The sequence below is a fragment of the Psammomys obesus genome, unplaced genomic scaffold (assembly GCF_907164565.1).
Source record: "Psammomys obesus unplaced genomic scaffold, mPsaObe1.curated_primary_1811, whole genome shotgun sequence".
Lineage (NCBI taxonomy): Eukaryota > Metazoa > Chordata > Mammalia > Rodentia > Muridae > Psammomys > Psammomys obesus.
Window position 1 is genome coordinate 482,499 of NW_026590172.1, and position 18,214 is coordinate 500,712.

At 50.8% G+C, this 18,214-nt stretch overlaps 2 protein-coding genes across 3 annotated transcripts in view; one reads left to right on the forward strand and one right to left on the reverse strand.

Moving 5' to 3' along the window:
* Positions 1-10,531, forward strand: part of Orai2 (ORAI calcium release-activated calcium modulator 2) — a 20,093-nt gene extending 9,562 nt beyond the window's left edge. The window contains exons 2-3 of the mRNA XM_055606621.1: positions 157-394; positions 5,445-10,531. Of these exons, the coding sequence (XP_055462596.1) occupies positions 170-394; positions 5,445-5,972 (753 nt within the window). The 5' untranslated portion in view covers positions 157-169 and the 3' untranslated portion in view covers positions 5,973-10,531. The remainder of the gene's footprint in view (positions 1-156; positions 395-5,444) is intronic.
* A 2,016-nt stretch (positions 10,532-12,547) lies between these two features.
* Alkbh4 (alkB homolog 4, lysine demethylase) lies at positions 12,548-18,103 on the reverse strand. Of its 2 annotated transcripts, none has more exons than XM_055606614.1 (3): positions 17,969-18,103; positions 14,877-15,074; positions 12,548-13,997 (listed from the first exon to the last, which is right to left on the reverse strand). In XM_055606614.1, exons 1-3 carry the CDS (start codon positions 18,086-18,088, stop codon positions 13,410-13,412), a joined length of 906 nt encoding a protein of 301 aa, XP_055462589.1. In that variant the 5' UTR covers positions 18,089-18,103; the 3' UTR covers positions 12,548-13,409. The 2 variants fall into 2 exon arrangements, with proteins under 2 accessions (XP_055462589.1, XP_055462590.1); XM_055606615.1 differs by lacking the exon at positions 17,969-18,103 and adding an exon at positions 17,816-17,894.
* Between the last annotated feature and the right edge of the window lie 111 nt (positions 18,104-18,214).

The window sequence follows — 18,214 nt, forward strand, 5'->3', positions numbered from 1 at the left end:
CACACACACACACACACACACACACACACACACACACACACACACAGAAATAGTAATATGCCTTAAAAAACCAAAACTATAGAAGGCCTCAGACTCTGGTTTTTGCACAAGAACCGTCTAAGATGTTCTAACAAGTCATGTCTCTCCCTCCCCCAGCCTAGGTCCCACCATGAGTGCAGAGCTCAATGTGCCCATGGACCCCACCACCCCTGCCTGCCCTGAGCCCGGCCACAAGGGTATGGATTACCGAGACTGGGTCCGACGCAGCTACTTGGAACTGGTCACCTCCAACCACCATTCAGTGCAGGCACTGTCCTGGAGGAAGTTATACCTGAGCAGGGCCAAGCTGAAAGCCTCCAGCCGGACCTCTGCCCTCCTCTCTGGCTTTGCCATGGTGAGTGTGGGGGAGGGGAGGCTGGGCAGGTAAAGCCCTAGCAAATGTGTTTCCTAAAGTCTTGAAGTGCTCCAGGGAGCACTTCTTCTCCAGGCCACTTAGAGGAAGACAGACACAGCTTAGCAAGGTGCTTGCCACGCAAACATGAGGACCTGGGCTCATTTCCCTAGAGCCTGTCGTGGAAGGGGAGATCGAGTATGGAAAGTTGCTCCTCTGACCTTCACAGCATGTGTGCACCCATGCTAAGACACACACCACACACATGGGCAACACACACATGCACACACACACACACACACACACACACACAATAAATTGATTAATTTAAAGAAAATCGAAGAGCTGGAAATACGGCTCAGCAGTTACAGTGTTTATAATGTAAGTTTCAGGACCAGGGTCCAGATCCCAGAAACCCATGTAAATGCAGGTGATCGTGGTGGTTGAGCTTCAGAGGTGGAGATAGATCTTTAGCAGAGGGGCTTGCAGGGCTAGCCAGACATCAGTGAGAGACCCTGCCTCAGTAAATAGTGTGGAGGGTGACACCAACCTCATGCCTCCACATTTGTGCACACACACAGACATGCATACATGCATGTCTACAACATACACACACACAAATAGGGGGTGGGGGGTGGCACCTGAGAAGCAAATCCTGAGGGTCATCTCTGGCCTCCACGTGAACATGCACATGAATGCACGTGTGCATTTTCACACATGAACACACACCACACACCACAAACACACACACGAACATAACCTACATTCAGGAGGGAGAGACAGACAGATCTCTCTAAATTCAAGGCTAGCCTGGTCTACATGTCCAGTTCTAGGCCATTCAAGGCTACATAGTGAGCTAATGTCTCAAAATAAACAAAACAGCTCCAGTGAGTAGGGTGTACTGGAAAAGGTAGCATTTTGTGTTTCGTTTGCCCCACCACAGGCCTCACCCTGATTCTGAAAATGTGAACCGGAGCAAGAACTCGGGATCTATGGCAGGTGGCCAGCCTGGCTGGGGCTGTAGGTGCTGGCCAAGTGTGGCCTCCTCCTGGGGACGACGTGGCTGGTTGTCGCCAGCTCCTCAGTCATCCCAGGACAAGAGTCAGTCGCATCTGCCCCACACCCCACAGGGATTTGGCCCAGGAGACAGGCTGTGAGGGCTCAGCCCCCCTCTCTGCGCTGTGCTGGGATGGCTGGGTGGGAAGTGATTTACTTCAAGCCAAATGATTGGTCTTTTGTCTAAACTCCAGGCCATAGCCTCCATTATCAATGGGCAGAGCATATGAAGGAAACATCCTACATGGGTGGAGACATGCTAGGCTGAGTAGGCCACATTTGGGAGAGTTAGACCCTCCCACACAGGGTGCGCATAGGCTGCCTACCTCTGAGCAACACTTGGGCCTTGTTTTAATTTTGTTTTATTCTTCCTTTTCTGTGTTGTTTGTTTGTTGCTGGAGATTGAATCTAAGATCTTTTTCTTTTCTGCCTCCTTCCTTTTGATGTTCTGTAGGACTTTTTCACTTGGCTTTTCCCCTTTTTTGTGTCTGTGATATGCATGTGCCTGTGGGGTTATGTGTGCATTTTTATATGTGTGCATGCACGTGTGTATATGTCTGTGAATGCACGAGTGTGTGTGAGCATGTGGGAGGTGGAAATCATCCCACTGTTCTTTCACCACAGTTTGGAGGCAATCTCTCTCTCTCGCTCTCTCTCTCTCTCTCTCTCACTCTCGCTCTCGGGGTGCTTTGCCTGTATGTGTGTCTGTGCACCATGTGCATGCCTGGTGCTTGAGGAGGTGGAAGGGGCTTCAGCTCCCTGCAACTAGAGTTCCAGGTGGCCGTGAGCCACCCTGTGGATGCTGGTAATCAGACCTGGGTCCATGGAAAAACAGACACTGTCCTTAACCATGGAGCCATCTTTCCAGCCCCCAGAGACAGGGTCTCTTAATCAAACCCAGAGCCCACCAGTGCGGTTACTCTTGCTAACCCCTGACTACAGATCCTGTTTCCCCTTTCAGGGCTAGGATTGTAGGTGGGTCACCATACCCACCCAGCATTTACATGGGTTCTAGGGACCCAAACTCTAATCCTTATGCTTTCTGAGCAATCGCTTCAACCCCTAAGGGATCTCCCCAGATGTAGGACCTTTTAGAAATGTTTATTTATTTGTGTGTATGTGTCTGTGTGTATAAATATATACACACGTGTGCAGGTATGCACCAGGATGTCAGAAAACAGCCTCAGATGTTTTCCATCACTATGATGGAAGACCTATGAGCAGGGTCTGTCCCTGCTTGAGTTTTCTCTGCTAGGTTTCCAGCTTTTACATGGGTGTTGGGGTCCAAACTGAAATTCTTATGATGGCACAGCAAACACTATTCTTAACCACTGAGACATTTCTCCAGCCCCTAAAACTATGTGCTAGACCATTGCTCCACCACTAGCCATTTCTCCAGGGCATTCGTCATTTTCCCCTGCGGTTTTATCATGCTAAGTATGTTCCTCAGCCAGGGGAGTGCTTGCCCAGCATACACAAAGCCCCAGCACTACATAAACCAGGAAGGTGGTACACACCTGTAATTCCAGCCCTCAGGAGGTAGAGGCAGGAGGATCAGAAGTTCAAAGTCATCCTCAGCTACATAGTGAGTTCAATGCTAGTTTGGCCTACCATTAGACCAGGCATCAGAAAAAGAAAAAAAAAAAAAAAAAAAAAAGACAGCAAGTGTCTGGTTGTGTCAGTGTGTAGCCTCAGCTTCATGATCATCCTGCCTCAGTCCCTTGGTGGCTGCAATTAAAGGGTCTACATCATCACACCTCACTTAACCTTCTGCAGGGCCTGCTGTTTACAGCTCATGTGGAGGCATGAGGTCCAAAGGTGGCTTTGATCTCTGACAGAACACGGGACCCTCAGCAAAAGAGGAGGGTCAGACATACAGTGCGAGGCATCACCGTGGCCAAGCTGTAAGCTCTGCCTCTCTCCCGATACTCAGGGTGAATCAATCTGTGTGACTGGAATTCAGAGTGTGACAGAATGTCCCCCACTGACTCTTCTGACTGGCAGTGTCTTCAAGGAACAAGGAACTGTCACATTCAGAAAGAATCGGGAGGGGGCAGTGGGGGTAGGGTTCTGGGGAGAGCACTGCCCAGTGTGCACAGGGATGATGTCACACACCTGTCATCCTAGAGGCTGGAGCAGAAGGGCTGAGAGGGTTCAAGGCCCTGACTGTCTTGGAATGTTACGTAGACCAAACTGACCTCACAGACCCACCTGCCTCTGACTCCTGAGTGCTGGGATTAAACGCGTGCCCACCTCACTGGACTTCAAGCTCAATTTGAAGGAGTGTGTATGAGACATTAGATGCTGCTGTTACTGTTGGAACTTGTTCTCTTTACCACAGACTTGTACAAAAGTGCATTTTTCTGACATTGTTTTTGTTTGTTTTAGTTTTGGGAAGTCAAGACATTTTACAGGACTTTAATGTAATAGGCTTATTTTCTCCCTCCCCACACACATCCTTTTTTTAATTTTCAGGCAGGACCTTACTATGTAGACAGGTTGTCTTTGAACTCACTATGTAGATTGGGTTGGCCTCCAGCTCAGAGATCCTCCTACCTTTGCCTCCCTAGTGTTTGGATTAAAGGAACACATCACAACACTCAGCTTCTTTTCTCTCATGACCCCTGTGTGTCTGTGTCTGTATGTGTGTGTCTGTGTATGTCTGCATCTGTGTGTCTGTGTGTGTGTGGTGCTCTTGATAGAGCCCAGCACTGCCAGGCAAGTGCTATCTCCCCTGAGATATCCTATCTCCCCCTGAGCCATACCCCCAGCCAGATGGTTCCCTTTGTCTGTGAGGCGCAGGGCTTGGAACTCACTCCCATCAGCAGCTGTTGTTTTTGGATCCAGGCCTTGAGACCATTTGGCTCACCAAACTTTGGAAGACTTTATAGTATCTCACCCAAAGAAATGCTCACCCAAACGAAAGCTTAAGCCACTTGCAAGGTTTCCAGACAGGTTCTATGAATGATCAAACAGGGAGTGTGTATTCTGGAGATGGGGAGGGAGAGGTCTAGACTTCATAGCAGCCTGGAGTATATCAACAGGCATGGAAGGGAGGCCTAGGTCATCCAGGGGGCCCAGATACTGCGTGACCTCAGCTTGGCTATGGCAGCCATGCTTCATAGTAATAATCATTTCTACTCTGAAACTCCTCTAGTACTGGCAAGTGCTTCTGGAGGCAACTTGGAGATACATTTAGGAAGCATCCTGGTGTCCTTTTATCTCCTCTGGAAGTTTCCTCTAGTGGGCTATTATAGCTCACCAAGAAATGTCCAGGGGGAGATAGGAAACAACCTGAATATTCAGTGAAGAGGCAAAGGCAGAGTCAGGGCCAGCAGGTAAAGACATTTGCTGCCAAGCCTGATGGCCTAGGTACAATCCTTGGAACACACATTGTAGAAGGGAGAGAATTGACCCCTGAAAGTTTTCCTCTGACCCCCACCTGCATGGTGTAGCGGTCACACACATGCATGGGCACACACTTGCAAGCACTGGTGATCTATGGCCACCTTAGAGGTCTCCACACAAATACAGAGAAGCATGGCTCCTGGCTTGCCTTCCTCTGGAAGCAGACACAAACTACATGCTCTGGGCTTTGTGTCCTCCCTTTTATTATTTATTTACTTATTTATTTTTGAAGTGTTAGAGATCCATACATATGCTAGACAAGACCTATATATCTCTGAGCCACACACCAGCCCCTCTCTGGGGGATTATAGGCAGGGGCTCTACCACTGAGCCACATTCCAGCTTTTAACCATCTTTGTTTCCAATCTTAGAGTCCTCTGATTAAAAAAAAAAAAAAATGCACACACACACATATCCCCAAACCAGAACAACCAAAGCCCCAATAGAATCCCCTAGTGAGGGGCTGGGGGTGTGTTTCAGCAATGCAGCCCTTGCCCAGCATGCCCAATCCCCCCTACTCTGCCCAACTGATGGTCATGGTAGGATGCATCCTTGCCCACCTGACCCAACACCCCTGCTGTGCCCGCAGGTGGCCATGGTGGAGGTGCAGCTGGAGACACAGTACCAGTACCCACAGCCCCTGCTCATCGCCTTCAGCGCCTGCACCACGGTGCTGGTGGCTGTGCACCTCTTTGCCCTGCTCATCAGCACGTGCATCCTGCCCAACGTGGAGGCTGTGAGCAACATCCACAACCTCAACTCCATCAGCGAGTCACCGCATGAGCGCATGCACCCCTACATCGAGCTTGCCTGGGGCTTCTCTACTGTCCTGGGCATCCTGCTCTTCCTGGCTGAGGTGGTCCTGCTCTGCTGGATCAAGTTCCTCCCAGTGGATGCCAGGGGCGAGCCGGGCTCACACAGCCACACGGGCTGGCAGGCCGCACTGGTGTCCACCATCATCATGGTACCTGTGGGTCTCATCTTCGTGGTCTTCACCATCCACTTCTACCGTTCCCTGGTGCGGCATAAGACAGAACGCCACAACCGTGAGATCGAGGAACTGCACAAGCTTAAGGTGCAGCTGGACGGGCACGAGAGAAGCCTGCAGGTAGTGTGAACAGCACAGCCTGCAGGGGAGTGGGGCCCCTCTGGCGGTGCCAGCCACCACACAGCTGGTTGGAGTAGCCAAGGGGCTGCCAGACAAACTCTGGCTGCATGAGAACGCCATGGCATCACAAGAGCCACATCGGGGATTGCTAAGCAGATGCTCAGATGCTGCCCCGATAACTCCACACTCCTGTCCTCGCATGAATAAGGGTCTAAGGAATGAGAATGCCAACTGTTCCATCAGAAGCCAGAGGAAGAAACATGGTCACAGTTGTACGGCCCTGGGGACTTCCTGGGTCCCAGCATAGCAGAGTTCACGGTAGATCTCAGATTGGCAAGGCCTGTTGGGGTGTTGGAGCTCAGTTGGTAGAGTGCTTGCCCAGGGTGTTGGAAGGCCTAGCACTACTTAAGCTAGGGGTGGTCATCCCAGTTTCATTCCAGGATTAGGGAGGTGGAGGAAGGAGGACCAAGAGTCCAAAGTTGTCTGTCCTTTGCTACATGGTGAGTTTGAGGCTACGTGAGACACCATCAAACACAAGCACATGTGTGCACGCTAGCACGGGCACCCACCCACCCACACAATAGGCTGTTGGAAAGTGCAGAGGTGGACCCAGGGTAGCATGGCTTGTGATAACAGACAGGGATGTGGTGACCAATGTACAGCTCAGCTTGGTGCTTCACTCCTGGGGACCGTCACTGGGTGTTCAGGATCCCAGGGCACACAGCGGCTCAACAAGGGTAACAGATACTGTTATTAGAACCAGAGTTTCCTGGTCTTAGAGAGATGAGCAAGTGTGGGAGGCCTGGCAGGACTAAGGAGAAATGTCTTAGAGCCCAGCACCATAGGCAGACTGAGGTTAGAGATGGTGACACCCACATACCACTGGCAGCAGATCCCACATGCAGAGATGACAACCTCTTAGCCACAAGAAGAGCCTGAGCCAGCCCCCTCGCCCCCACCCCCACTCTTGTGGACTGTGTCAGCACAGGCCCCTGCTGGGCACCATCTCAGAGACCAGCCAGCTCAGCCACCACCCCCCATTCCCTCGCTGCCTGTGGCCCTCAGATGTTGAGAGGATAAACTAGAGGGACTTCCTGTTTCAGCACCGCGGTTAGCGTGGCCTGTGGGTGGGGCAGGGGCCTACCCCAGCCTAATACAGGAAGCTATTCCCTGTGATGAGCCTGATCAACTGCCAAGGCCAGGACTTTCAACGCAGGTCCCTGCCCCCTGTGTTTACACAGCTTCACATGAGTTTGGCATGGCCACTGTGGGCATCTGGCCACTCAGCTGGTGTTATCACCCATACCCTGAGGTACAGCGCTAGCTTGCGTGGGAGCTGCTGGGACACAGTGCTTACCTATTTCTGCAATATCACCCGAATGATCGCTGGGCTCCCACGAGCACCACTTCTGTTTCTTACAATTTTTTTTTTGGAGTCTGGATTTGGTGCCATGGGATCCTGGAGTTCCACCCCACTGCTGCTGCCACCACCGGCCCTCTGCTCCTGTGAAGTCTCTGGAAATGGGACACAACCGAGTACAACCTTCAACACTCAGAGGGCCCTGGGGAGCCTTGTGGACAGTCTTCCTTGTAAACTGTGACATCTGTGGGGAGCCAGGTCACAGTGTCCCGTGAACCCAGGAAAACGCCCTCTGTCTTTCAAAGTGTGTGTCTCTTCAACACCTCCTCACACCCCTGCAGACATCTGTCTTGAGACCCCTTGAGTCTCAGACCTGTATGCTTTCCTAGGGTCTTTTGAGAAGGTCAGCCTAGTTTGGTTTGTTTTGCTAAAGAGTGCTAGAATCAGCTGGACAGTGCCACACTCCTGTGATCCCAGCACCTGGGGAGGCAGAGGCAGAAGCAGGTGGATCTCTGTGTTCAAGGCCAGCCTGGTCTATAAAGTGAGTCCAGGACAGCCAAGGCTACACAGAGAAACCCTGTCTTGAAAAAAAATAAAAACAAAAACACAATGCTAGAATCATGGGTGGACAAGATGGCTCAGTGGGTAAGGGCACTTGCCACCAATCCTGAAAACCTGAGTTCAGTCCCCACCCTCTGACCCATACACAAATAAACACAATAAGAAAAATAATTTAATGTTAGAATCACTGTAAGACGGCACTGTCCCAGCAGGGAAAAGACAGGTGTGGCCTTTTGGAATGAGTAGCTGCCCACTCCAGAGCAACTTTTGAAACACCATGTTGGACTAAGGATATAGCTCAGTTGGTCATGTGTTTGCCTAGCATTTGATAACTAGGACCATAGAGCCCAAATATGGCTGGATGCACCTGTAATCCCAGCATTCAGGAGGTAGAGGCAGGTGGATCAGGAGTGCAAGGTCATAATGAGTTCGAGGCCTGGGACAGACAGACTGTTATCAGAAAAAAAATGTAGGAGGTGGGGTTCAGGGCCTCTGCAAATGGCCTAGCAGTTGGTAGTGCCTACTGCTCTCACTGAGGGCCAGAGTTAATTTTCAGCACCACATAGGGCAGCTCACAACTGCCCACAACTCAAGTTCCAGAGGATCCAATGCCCTCTCCTGGCCTCCGCAGGCATTCACACACGTACATATATATATACATATAAAATAAAAGAAGGGGTTCCTGTTGGACGTTGGACCCGATCCTTCTACCCATTATCTAAGGCCATTTGATGCCTCAGCTCATGGCATGCCCAGCACTTAGTGCCGTGTGTAAGCCCAGTGCTGAGGCATGGGACAGCCATCTGTGTGTGATTGGAGCCGACTGCCCATGAGGTCACCCATGGGCAGGAGTGGCAGGGCCATCCTAGAACTCTGTCAGGACCTGGAAGATAAGCTCTCACTGTGAACAGTGGCAGAAGCCAGCAGGCTGAAGACCAGAAGTTCAATTTCTGTAGGCATAACCTAATTTTGAATCTTGTTCTAACTGCAGCCACGTGGCTAGAACCACTGTGGGCCCCTATGGGGCTGGCACAGGCTTGTCCTAATTTTCTCTCTCCAAGATTCAGCCCTTCCTGGTGCTCAAGGGACCAGTGTCCTCAGACACACCAAGGCCCTTCCCAACATGACATGCGGGCTCCCCATACCCTTGATTACAAGGTCTCCAAGTCCAAGTGTTTCTATTTAAGAAGCTGCAAAGGCAGAAGTGATTGGTGTCTTCCAGGAAGGTCTATTGAGAATAAACTACAGGGGCCCGAAAGGCTCAAGACTGTCTGTGCCACCATTTCTGCAGGACACTGTGTAGATAACTCCTTCCCTGTGTGTGGAGTTTTTAGCAGTTGCCCTGGATTGAGCTGAATAAACTGGTAAAGTTTTTCAAAAGTCTGTGCTCTTGAGAAGGGTGTACCATGCTTCAGGGGATCCACCCCAGTGCCCGCCATCCTGCTGACCCTCAGCCCCAACAGGAGAGCCCTTTATCTGGAGCCTATGCATTGCCTTGTATTGCCAGTCACTGCCTCACATGGGCACAGTGGACATGGGACCTTCTAGGATGGGTAGGCAGGCTGCTGGGACCCAGGCATACTTTGAGTGAGGTCCCTGCCAACCAGACCCCTGAGAGAATCTTAGGATTGGCCTCGGATGCCTCTTCCTGGTTTCCTTTCTGAAGGGGGGAAGGGAAATGGCAGAACCCTTTCCCTGGACAGGGTCAGGTGGATCCCATAGTCTTCTGGAAGGAGCTCCTAAGGTGTCGGTATCTGTCCCTGTAGCTATGGTCTGAGGTCACCCATTGCGACCACCAACCAACAAGACACCCTAGACACTCGATTTGAAAAAGCTGCCCAGACAGATAAGCCCCTCCTAGGAAAGAGATTTTCTTCCTGGGGCGAATACATTCGTGTGTGTGTGTGTGTGTGTGTGTGTGTGTGTGCGCGCGCGCGCGCGCACGCGCATGTGTACCTGATGTGGAGGCCAGAGGTTAACTTTAGGTGCCACTCTTCAGACATCTTTAGTTGAGACACAGTGTCTCACTTGCCTGGGAACTGGACATTTATGTTAATTTGGGGGTCAGGGAAGCCCAGGGATCTTCCTGTTCCTCCCAGTACTAGGAAAAGTATGTGCCACCAACTAGTTTTTGTTTTGTTATTTTTTGTTTTTTCCAAGACAGCATTTTTCTGTGTAGCCTTGGCTGTCCTGGACTTGCTTTGTAGACCAAGCTGGCCTCGAACTCACATCAGTCTGCCTGCCTCTGCCTCCCTGAGCGATGGGATTAAAGGTGTGTGCCACCGTGCCTGTGTGTGGGTTTATTTTTTGAAATTTTTTTATGTGGAGATGCAGTTCATGCCCTCATTGTCACTTTACTGACAGAGCAACCTTCCCAGCACCTCCTAGGGACAATTTCTGTCCTTTAACCATAAGAATTATTGATCAATGGGGGAGGCCCAGCCCATTGTGGGTGGGGTCACGCTGGGCTGGCACCAGGTCCTGGGTTCTATAAGAAGCAGGCTGAGCGAGCTAAGGGAAACAAGCCAGTAAGCAGCACCACTCCGTGGCTTCTGCCTACAGGTTCCTGCGCTGCTTGAGGTCCTGTCCTGACTTCCTTGGGTGATGAACAGTGATGTGCAAGTGTAAGCTGAATAAACCCTTTACTCCCCAACTTGCTTTTTGATCATGGTGTTTCATTACAGCAGTAGAAATCCTAAGACAGTAATGATCTAGGATTTCAGCCCAGAGGCTTCTGGGAGTCAGGTGTGCAAAGCATATAGAGCAAAGTTCCACAGGCTGCAAGGCTGCTGGAAAGGGCCTGGGCTCAGTATATAGCCAGCCAGCCAAGTTGTGCCAGACTTGAGCAGGTCAACACTTAAAATGAAAGTGACAGGATCTCACTGTCTCTCAGGCTGGCCTGAAAGTTACCATCCTCTTGTTTCTGCCTCCCAAGTGTTGAGATCTTATGCGTGTGCCCCTACCCCTGGTAGCCAGTCCTTCTTATTCTGAACGGGAAGCCATAGGAGTACTGCCTACAGAGCATCAGAATTGGTGGCCCAGTCCACAGGACCCAGACTAGGTCCTGAGCTTGAGAAATCCTGCTGAAGAGACACGTGGATGAAGGTTTAAGGTACCAGTAAGTCCAAGTGTGTGGTCACAGTCACGCCCTCTCTGTGGTGGCTGATGGAGGCCAGGCTTTCTGAAGCACATAAGATCCTGATGCCACAGAGTCACCCATGATTTAGCATACAGCCTAATGTGAACAGCCATGGTGTTGATAGTGTGATAACTCATTCAAGGCTCCCTCCTCAGGGCCTCACTACATACAAGATAAACAATCTATTACTGTTTGGCCATGGTGCCTCAGACCCTGGTACAGACTTCCTAGATAGTTCCCAACTCTCAGGTATTTCTGAGAGGGATCAGAAAGAGCAGACTGGCTGGGGCTGGAGAGATGGCTCTGTAGTTAGGAGCACTGGCTGCCCTCCCAGAGAGGCCAGGGCTTGATTCAAAGCACCTACAAGGAAGCTCACAACCATATGTAAGTCCAGGCCCAGGGACTCCAGTGCCCTCTTCTGGGCTTCATGAGTACTGCACACACATGGTGCACAAGCATATGCATGCAAAGCACATGTAAAATATAATTTCTAAGCTAAAAATATGAAATTAAGACAGAGGCTGGGGAGTTGGGCTCAGTCAGACCTGAGTTCTCCTGCCAGGGCCCACTGAGTTGGATATGGGGGCATCCCAGACAGGTGGGTTCCTGCGCTCAGTACTAGCCAGCCCAGAATACGTGGATCGTTCCAGGCAAATGACAGACCCTATCTTACAAACAAAATGCATGGCACCTGAACAACAGGAGCTGAGGGGCTAGTGACATGACTCAGTGGGTAAAGGTCTTTGCTGCCAAGGCTAATGACCAGAGTTCAAGCCCCAGAGCCAACATGAGGAAAGGCGAAACCTGACTCCCTCCAATGGGTCTCTGACCTTCTCCTGCACACCACCTAACACAAATACACCAGGATAAATAAATGAATGCAATAAAGAACCGGAGACCTCCAGCCTCCAGACGCAGGCATACAGCAAAGGCAGGGTACCCACATATGTATGCAACCTGTACAGGACACAACCCCCCAAAAATTGACATCATAAAAACAACCCAACCCAGAGCTGACTGTGACCCTTCCCTGGGCATGTAGGACAGTATGTTGTGTCTACAAAGCCTTGAGATACAGGGCTGTCATGCAGGCCAGCCCATCCACCGTGACCTGCTCTGTCCTCCATACATGTGCTACGGTAGAGCAGAGCTGTGTCCTGCTCCCATAACTAAATAATAATGTAATTTTTAAAATTAAGTTCAATCCCTGGGACCTACATAGTCAGAATTTGAGGCCAGTTTGGGCTACAATGAAGAGCTTATCTCAAAAAAAGGAAGAACAAATGAATGAATGAATGAATGAATGAATGAATGAATGAATGAGAAAAGGGTTTAGGCATGGTAGGATGGTATATATTTTTAACCCAAGCATTCACTCAGAGGTTGAGGCAGAGGGATATCTTATGAGTTCAGAGCCAGCCTGGTCTACAAAGCAAGTTCCAAGGCTACTCAGTGAGACCCGTTTTAAAACAAAAGACAAAATAATTACAACTACCTCACACAGAGATGGGGAAAGGAAAAAAAATCATTTCATACCAAGGTTTTACTTCTATTATAAACTTTATCAGAGGGGGTGGCGATCGGAGGACAACTGGCACGAACTGGTGTGCTCCTTCCACCATGTGGCTTCCAGAGACTGATTCAGGCGGTCAGGCTTGTTGGCAAGCGCCTCTACCCACTGAGATCTACTTGTCTCAGGTACTAAGGTTTTTAAAGACTGAATCCCAGGCCCATCAGAACCAGCTCTGGGCAAGGTGAGTGAGGGTGTTCATGACATCGGAGGTCAGGTGGCTCCTCAGAAAACCTCGTGAGTGTCACCTCTGCACCTGAGGCAGGAGGATCAGGAGTTCAAAGCCAGGCTACATGGTGAGTTCCAGGCCAAGTCTGGTCCACATGAGACCTTGTCTCAAAAAACCCCAACAGGGGAGGGTTACAGCTCAGCTGGCAGAGCACTTGCTTAGCAAGCAGGAAGCCCTGGGTTCCATCCCAGCATGCTGGCAACCCCAGCATTCAGGAGGAAGAGGCAGGAGGATCAGGAGTTCAAAGTCATCCTGGGCTATATAGGAAGTTCAAGGCCAGTCTAGGCCAGAGACCTTGTCTCAAAAAAGAAAAGAGAAACAAAATAATCTTGATAAAACCAGGTCTGGCAGTGCAGGCCTGTACTTCCAGAACTTTGGAAGTGGAGGTAGGAAAAAAATCATGAGTTCAAAGTTATCCTTGGCTACAGATCAGTTCAAGGCTAGTCTAGGCTACATGAGATGTTGTCTCAAAAAAATCCAATGAATCTAATGAGTTGTGGGTAGACCTCAGTGTTAGCTCCCCTGATGGCCATGCTTGAGCCAGGCTTCCCAGCCAGGCCAGTGTCAGCTTGTACCCTGGGAGGGGCTCACACCGGCCTCCCCTGGAAGGAGAGTGCAGCCCGCAGCAGCTCCTGCCCCACCTCTTCCTGTTGCCCTCCAGGCAGGAATGCCCCGGACAGCTCCCTGAAGGTGATGCAGACTCGACGGGCCTTGATGTGTCTGCGGTGGATGGCGTGTGTCCACTGGTGCCGTGCGGGCCCTGTGAGCATCAGCAGGGAGCGGCAGGGTACGGAGATGGCTACCTCCACCTCCTGGCAGGAGACAGTCCTACTAGGCGTCATGATGTTGCCCTCAGAAGTATCAGGTCCGACGGAGGGGTCTGAGGAGAGGAGCAGGCTGCCAGGAGCCTCACTGGCCATGGAAACCACTGTGGCTGACAGGAGGTTGAGGGTCACCAGCCGCTCACCCCACAGCCAGGCGTCATCCAGGTGGGGGTCAATGGCGGAGCCCCGCTCAGGGCTGTAATCCAGATTACACTGTTCCACAGGCTGGAAGTCCTCCAGCCCCGGGTAAAGGCCCATTCTCTGGACTACCTTCTGGCTGAACCTGGGGAGACCCTGGAAGCCTGCCATCCTCAGCTTCTGCTTCCGAAAATTGACTTTCGGGCCATAGTCCTGGAGTGGGGACAGAAAGGAATGGAGAAGTAGCTCAGCTTAAGAAATGCCAACCACTAACTGGGCATGCTGCATATTCGTAATCCCAGTATCCAGGAAGCTGAGGCAGGAGCACCACCTAGAGTTCAAGGCCAGCTGGACTATAGAGTAAGACCTTGTCTTCAGGAAAAAGGAGAAAAATGTCAGCATAGTAGCACCTATAACCCAGCATTTGTGAAGGACAGAGGGTTGGAAGTTAACCTTCATAGTAAGTTTAAGACCAGTTCTGAGGCCTGGGTGGGGTGGGGGCTTCTTGGAGGGAGAAGGGACAGGTGGAATATAAGGTGGTGGTGGATAAAGGAACAAGGTCCCCATGGAAGCTGTACAGTCTATCCTAAGGATCAGGGACAAAGTGGGCAGAGTGAATGGCTGGAGTAATCCCAGCAAAGGAAACTGCTTCAAGGGAACTCTAACTGGCTGATGTGGCCAAAGCTCTAACTAAATACTACAGTGCCAGGAACAATGGGTGAAGGGGTACCGCTGACGCTTCTGCAGGAACTAAGCTGTGGAAGTTGGGTGAGGGGGAGATAATGAGGGAGGGGAGAGATGGGTGGGGCACTGTGCTCCCTTCAAGGCACATCAGGAGTCCCACAGGGATGTGATGAGAATGGGTGGTGCCTGGCAGCCTCCAGCAGCCATGCTGGATGGAGAGCCCCATCTAGAACTTACCATCTCTCCAGCAATGAGACAGCTCTATAGAGGTGGTGGCAGCTCCGACTGATGAGGAAGTCCACACCCCCTGTGACTGGCCATCCACTTCCTACCAAAGATCCTCAGTGTGTAACTACAGGGGTCCCTGGCAAAGGGATTGCCTCTTGGCCCAGCTCAAGGCCACCGTACCTGTTTCCTTCTTCCAGACTGAGAGAGCTTCCACGGGTCATTGTCCATCAGACGCACCATCTCAGCCTCTTCCTCTGGGGTCACAAAGCCCTTGATCAGTGTCACTCCTGGGAAGGGGAAGGCCCAGCCCTCAAAGTCAGAGTCCTCAGCCCCCATGGCCCAGCCTGTGTCCGGGCAGTAAAGGAAATGATATTTTTTCTGTAAAAGACAGAGATGGAGCAGATGGCTCAGTTAGTGACAGTCTTACCTTGTAAGCACAAGGACTTGAGTTCAAGCCCCCCAAATCCACCAGAAAAAAACCATGGGGTTGTCATGGACGCCTGCAACTCCAGAGCTGGGGAGGCAGAGATGAGATGATAGAGGAAAAGCTAGCCTGGCCTTTTGGTCAATTCTAGGCTAGTAAGAGACCCTCTTTCAAAAACCAAGGTAGGCACCTGAGGCTATTCCCTGCCCTCCGCTGCACACTTGCACACACGGACGCTCCAAACAGAAGCACCCTGAGCCACCAAAGACCCTCAATACCCACATGTGCCCTAGGCTTCCAGGAGCCTCTGGCTTCTGGGGTTCTAAAGCTCTTCTTCCAAGCTGAAGCCACTTGGAGATATTTCTGGAGTCCCTGGGGCAAGGCAGACTGAACCTAGCCCCGGGCCTGAAGCCTTCTGAAGCAAGCCTGAGTTCTTTGTTCTCTAAGGAAATGGCCCTAGGCTGGGATGTGGGCCCTATTCCTTTGGCATTATATGCATCTGACCCCTCAGGGTCAAGAGCATGAAAGGATAGGAGGCTGCATCATAGGCTAACGGTAAGACTGTGGTCCAGGTGGCCAGAAGTTGGGATGTGCTTATTGGAAGCCACAGGTGTGTATCTTCCTTAGCCCTCTGAGGCTGAGAGGTGCAGCAGCAGAAACGCCTTCAAAAGGGGTCAGCTTTTGACCCCTTTTGGAGGGTCAAAAGGGCTAGAGAGATGGCTCAGCAGTTAAAAGCACTGGCTGCTCTTCCAGAGGGCCCAGGTTCAATTCCCAGCACCTACATGACAGCTCACAACTGTCTATGACTCCAGTTTTTGGAGATCTGATACCATCACATAGGCATACATGCAGGCAAAACACTAATGCACATAAAGTAGGAGTACATAAATATTTAAAAGGGGGAGGGGCCAACAGAGGCTGTAGTTCAGATGGTACGGTGCTTAGCATGCATGAAGCCCTGTGTTTCATCCCCAGCACTGCAAAAAAACATGCGTGGTGGTAGAGGCCTGTAATCCTGGTATTCAGGAGGTAGAGGCAGGTTGATGAGGAGTTCATGGTCATCTTTCACTATAAGGCTCAGCTTGAGGTTAAGGCCAGCTTGGGCTACAAGAGACCCATGGAACTGAGGGCCTAGCACATCAGGAAAGCACTCTACCACTGAGCCACATCCCAAGCCCAAGTCCCTTGAATCTTCAAGTTCTTTATTTCAAATTATTATTATTATTTTTTTGTTTGGTTGTTGCAATGTACATGTGAATGCAGGTGCCCTGCCAAGCACCTCGGAGCTGGAGCTGAAGGCAGATGTGATTCACCTGACTTGGGTGCTGGGAACCAAACTTAGGTCCTCTGCAAGAGCAGCATGTGTTCTTAACTGTGGAGCCAACTCTCCAGCCCCACCCACACTGGGGAATTCTAGGGATTCTATACCTCCAGACCACGCCCTCAGCCAGCCATTAGATTCTTTCCTTTAGCAGGCTAATCCATGTGCAGCTCATGTCAGAATTTCCTTCCTTTCTTGGGCTACTTAACAATCTACTATATGGATAGCCAAGATTTTTTTATTTATTCATTAGTTTATTGTTTGCCTCTATTTCCTTTGTTCTTTTGAGATGGGGGTCTTATTTAGTCATAGCAAGTTTTAAACTTGCTATGTATCTGAGGCTATCTTTGGACTCCCACAGGCCAGTACCACCAAGGTCCACTCATCAATTAACCACTTGGTAGTTTGGTTGCTGTGAATGCTGCCATGACCCAGACATGGTGACACAGCTGTTGAATGGGCCAACACATGCCTGAAATCTTAGCATACAGAATGGGGGTCCTGGGTCTCTAACTAAAGAAAGGAACTAAAACAAAACAACTTTCTTTTGCATATAGACCCAGGAACATGCCAGATCGTATGGTCAGTGTGTGTGAAAGGCACCCCGACACTGTCTTCCACAAGACTTTGGGCAGCAGAGAGACTCCTATTAGGTTCCCAGCTCCCTCTTCCAAGCATCCTTCTAAAACTTAAGTTCTTTTCAAAACCCTTCAGAACATATCTAGGCCGTGCAGTGAGCACACCAGGCTTCCTGTGCTCTTAGTTGTCTCCTCACTCACGCACCCCAGGCCCCCACGCAATCATTCCCCTGGCTACCCACCCCAGAAACTTGCTATAGTGCTGCCAGGGCCATACAAATGCTCTGAGGTTATTTTTCATTCATTCAGCCATTGCCCATTTTGGTGGAAGGTGTTAATCATGGCCACCAAAGGGCTAAAAGGGAAACATTTCAACATTCTTCCTGGCCCACCCCTCTCCTGACCTAGTACTACCCTGTAAGACAGATTTGTTTGGTTTTAGGTTGGTTTTTCGAGACAGGTTTTTCTGTGTAGCTTTCAATGTCCTGGAACTAGCTCTATAGACCAGGCTAGCTTCCAACTCATAGAGATCCACCTGCTTCTGACTCCAGAGTGCTGAGATTGGAGGGGTGCGCCTAAGTCCAAGTTTGTTGCTACCCCCACCCCCAACAAAGTCCCAGAAGTGATGTGTTATATAGCCGCTTCCCTACTTCCCTAAAGAGCACTCACTCTACATTTGTTGTGTGGCTGAGGTCGGCTTAAACTGAGCCCCTACTCTCTGCCTTTCAAACGCAGGGGTCTCGCGTGCACCAACACTCCCCGCTCTTCTATTTATCAGCCCTTGGGAAGCGCTCACCTTTGGGTATTGTGAATATCGAAGCTATGAGCTCTCCAAATAACTCCCCTACCGCGAGGTTTTGATCCCCGCAAGTATCACAGGCAAGCTGGGCCTCAGTTTCCCATTAAAAGGAATAGATTTTCTAAATACGACTCTTTTCCCAGGCGGTACCTGAGGGGTGAGCTGCCAGGGCGGGTCCCTCTGGAGTTGTCTCTCACAGATAAGACAGGTCCGGATGCCCTTGCAGCCGCACTCCTGCGAACGTGAAACTTCGGTCGATGCCGCTGCCATAGCACCCTACGAGTACCTAGATCGCAAGCGTGAGGCGCCGGGGCCGCTGGGACTTGAAGTCTTCGCACGCGGAAGTAGGAGGCAAGGCTTGAGGCCGGCGTTCAGCTTCCTTCCGGTCGCCGCGGA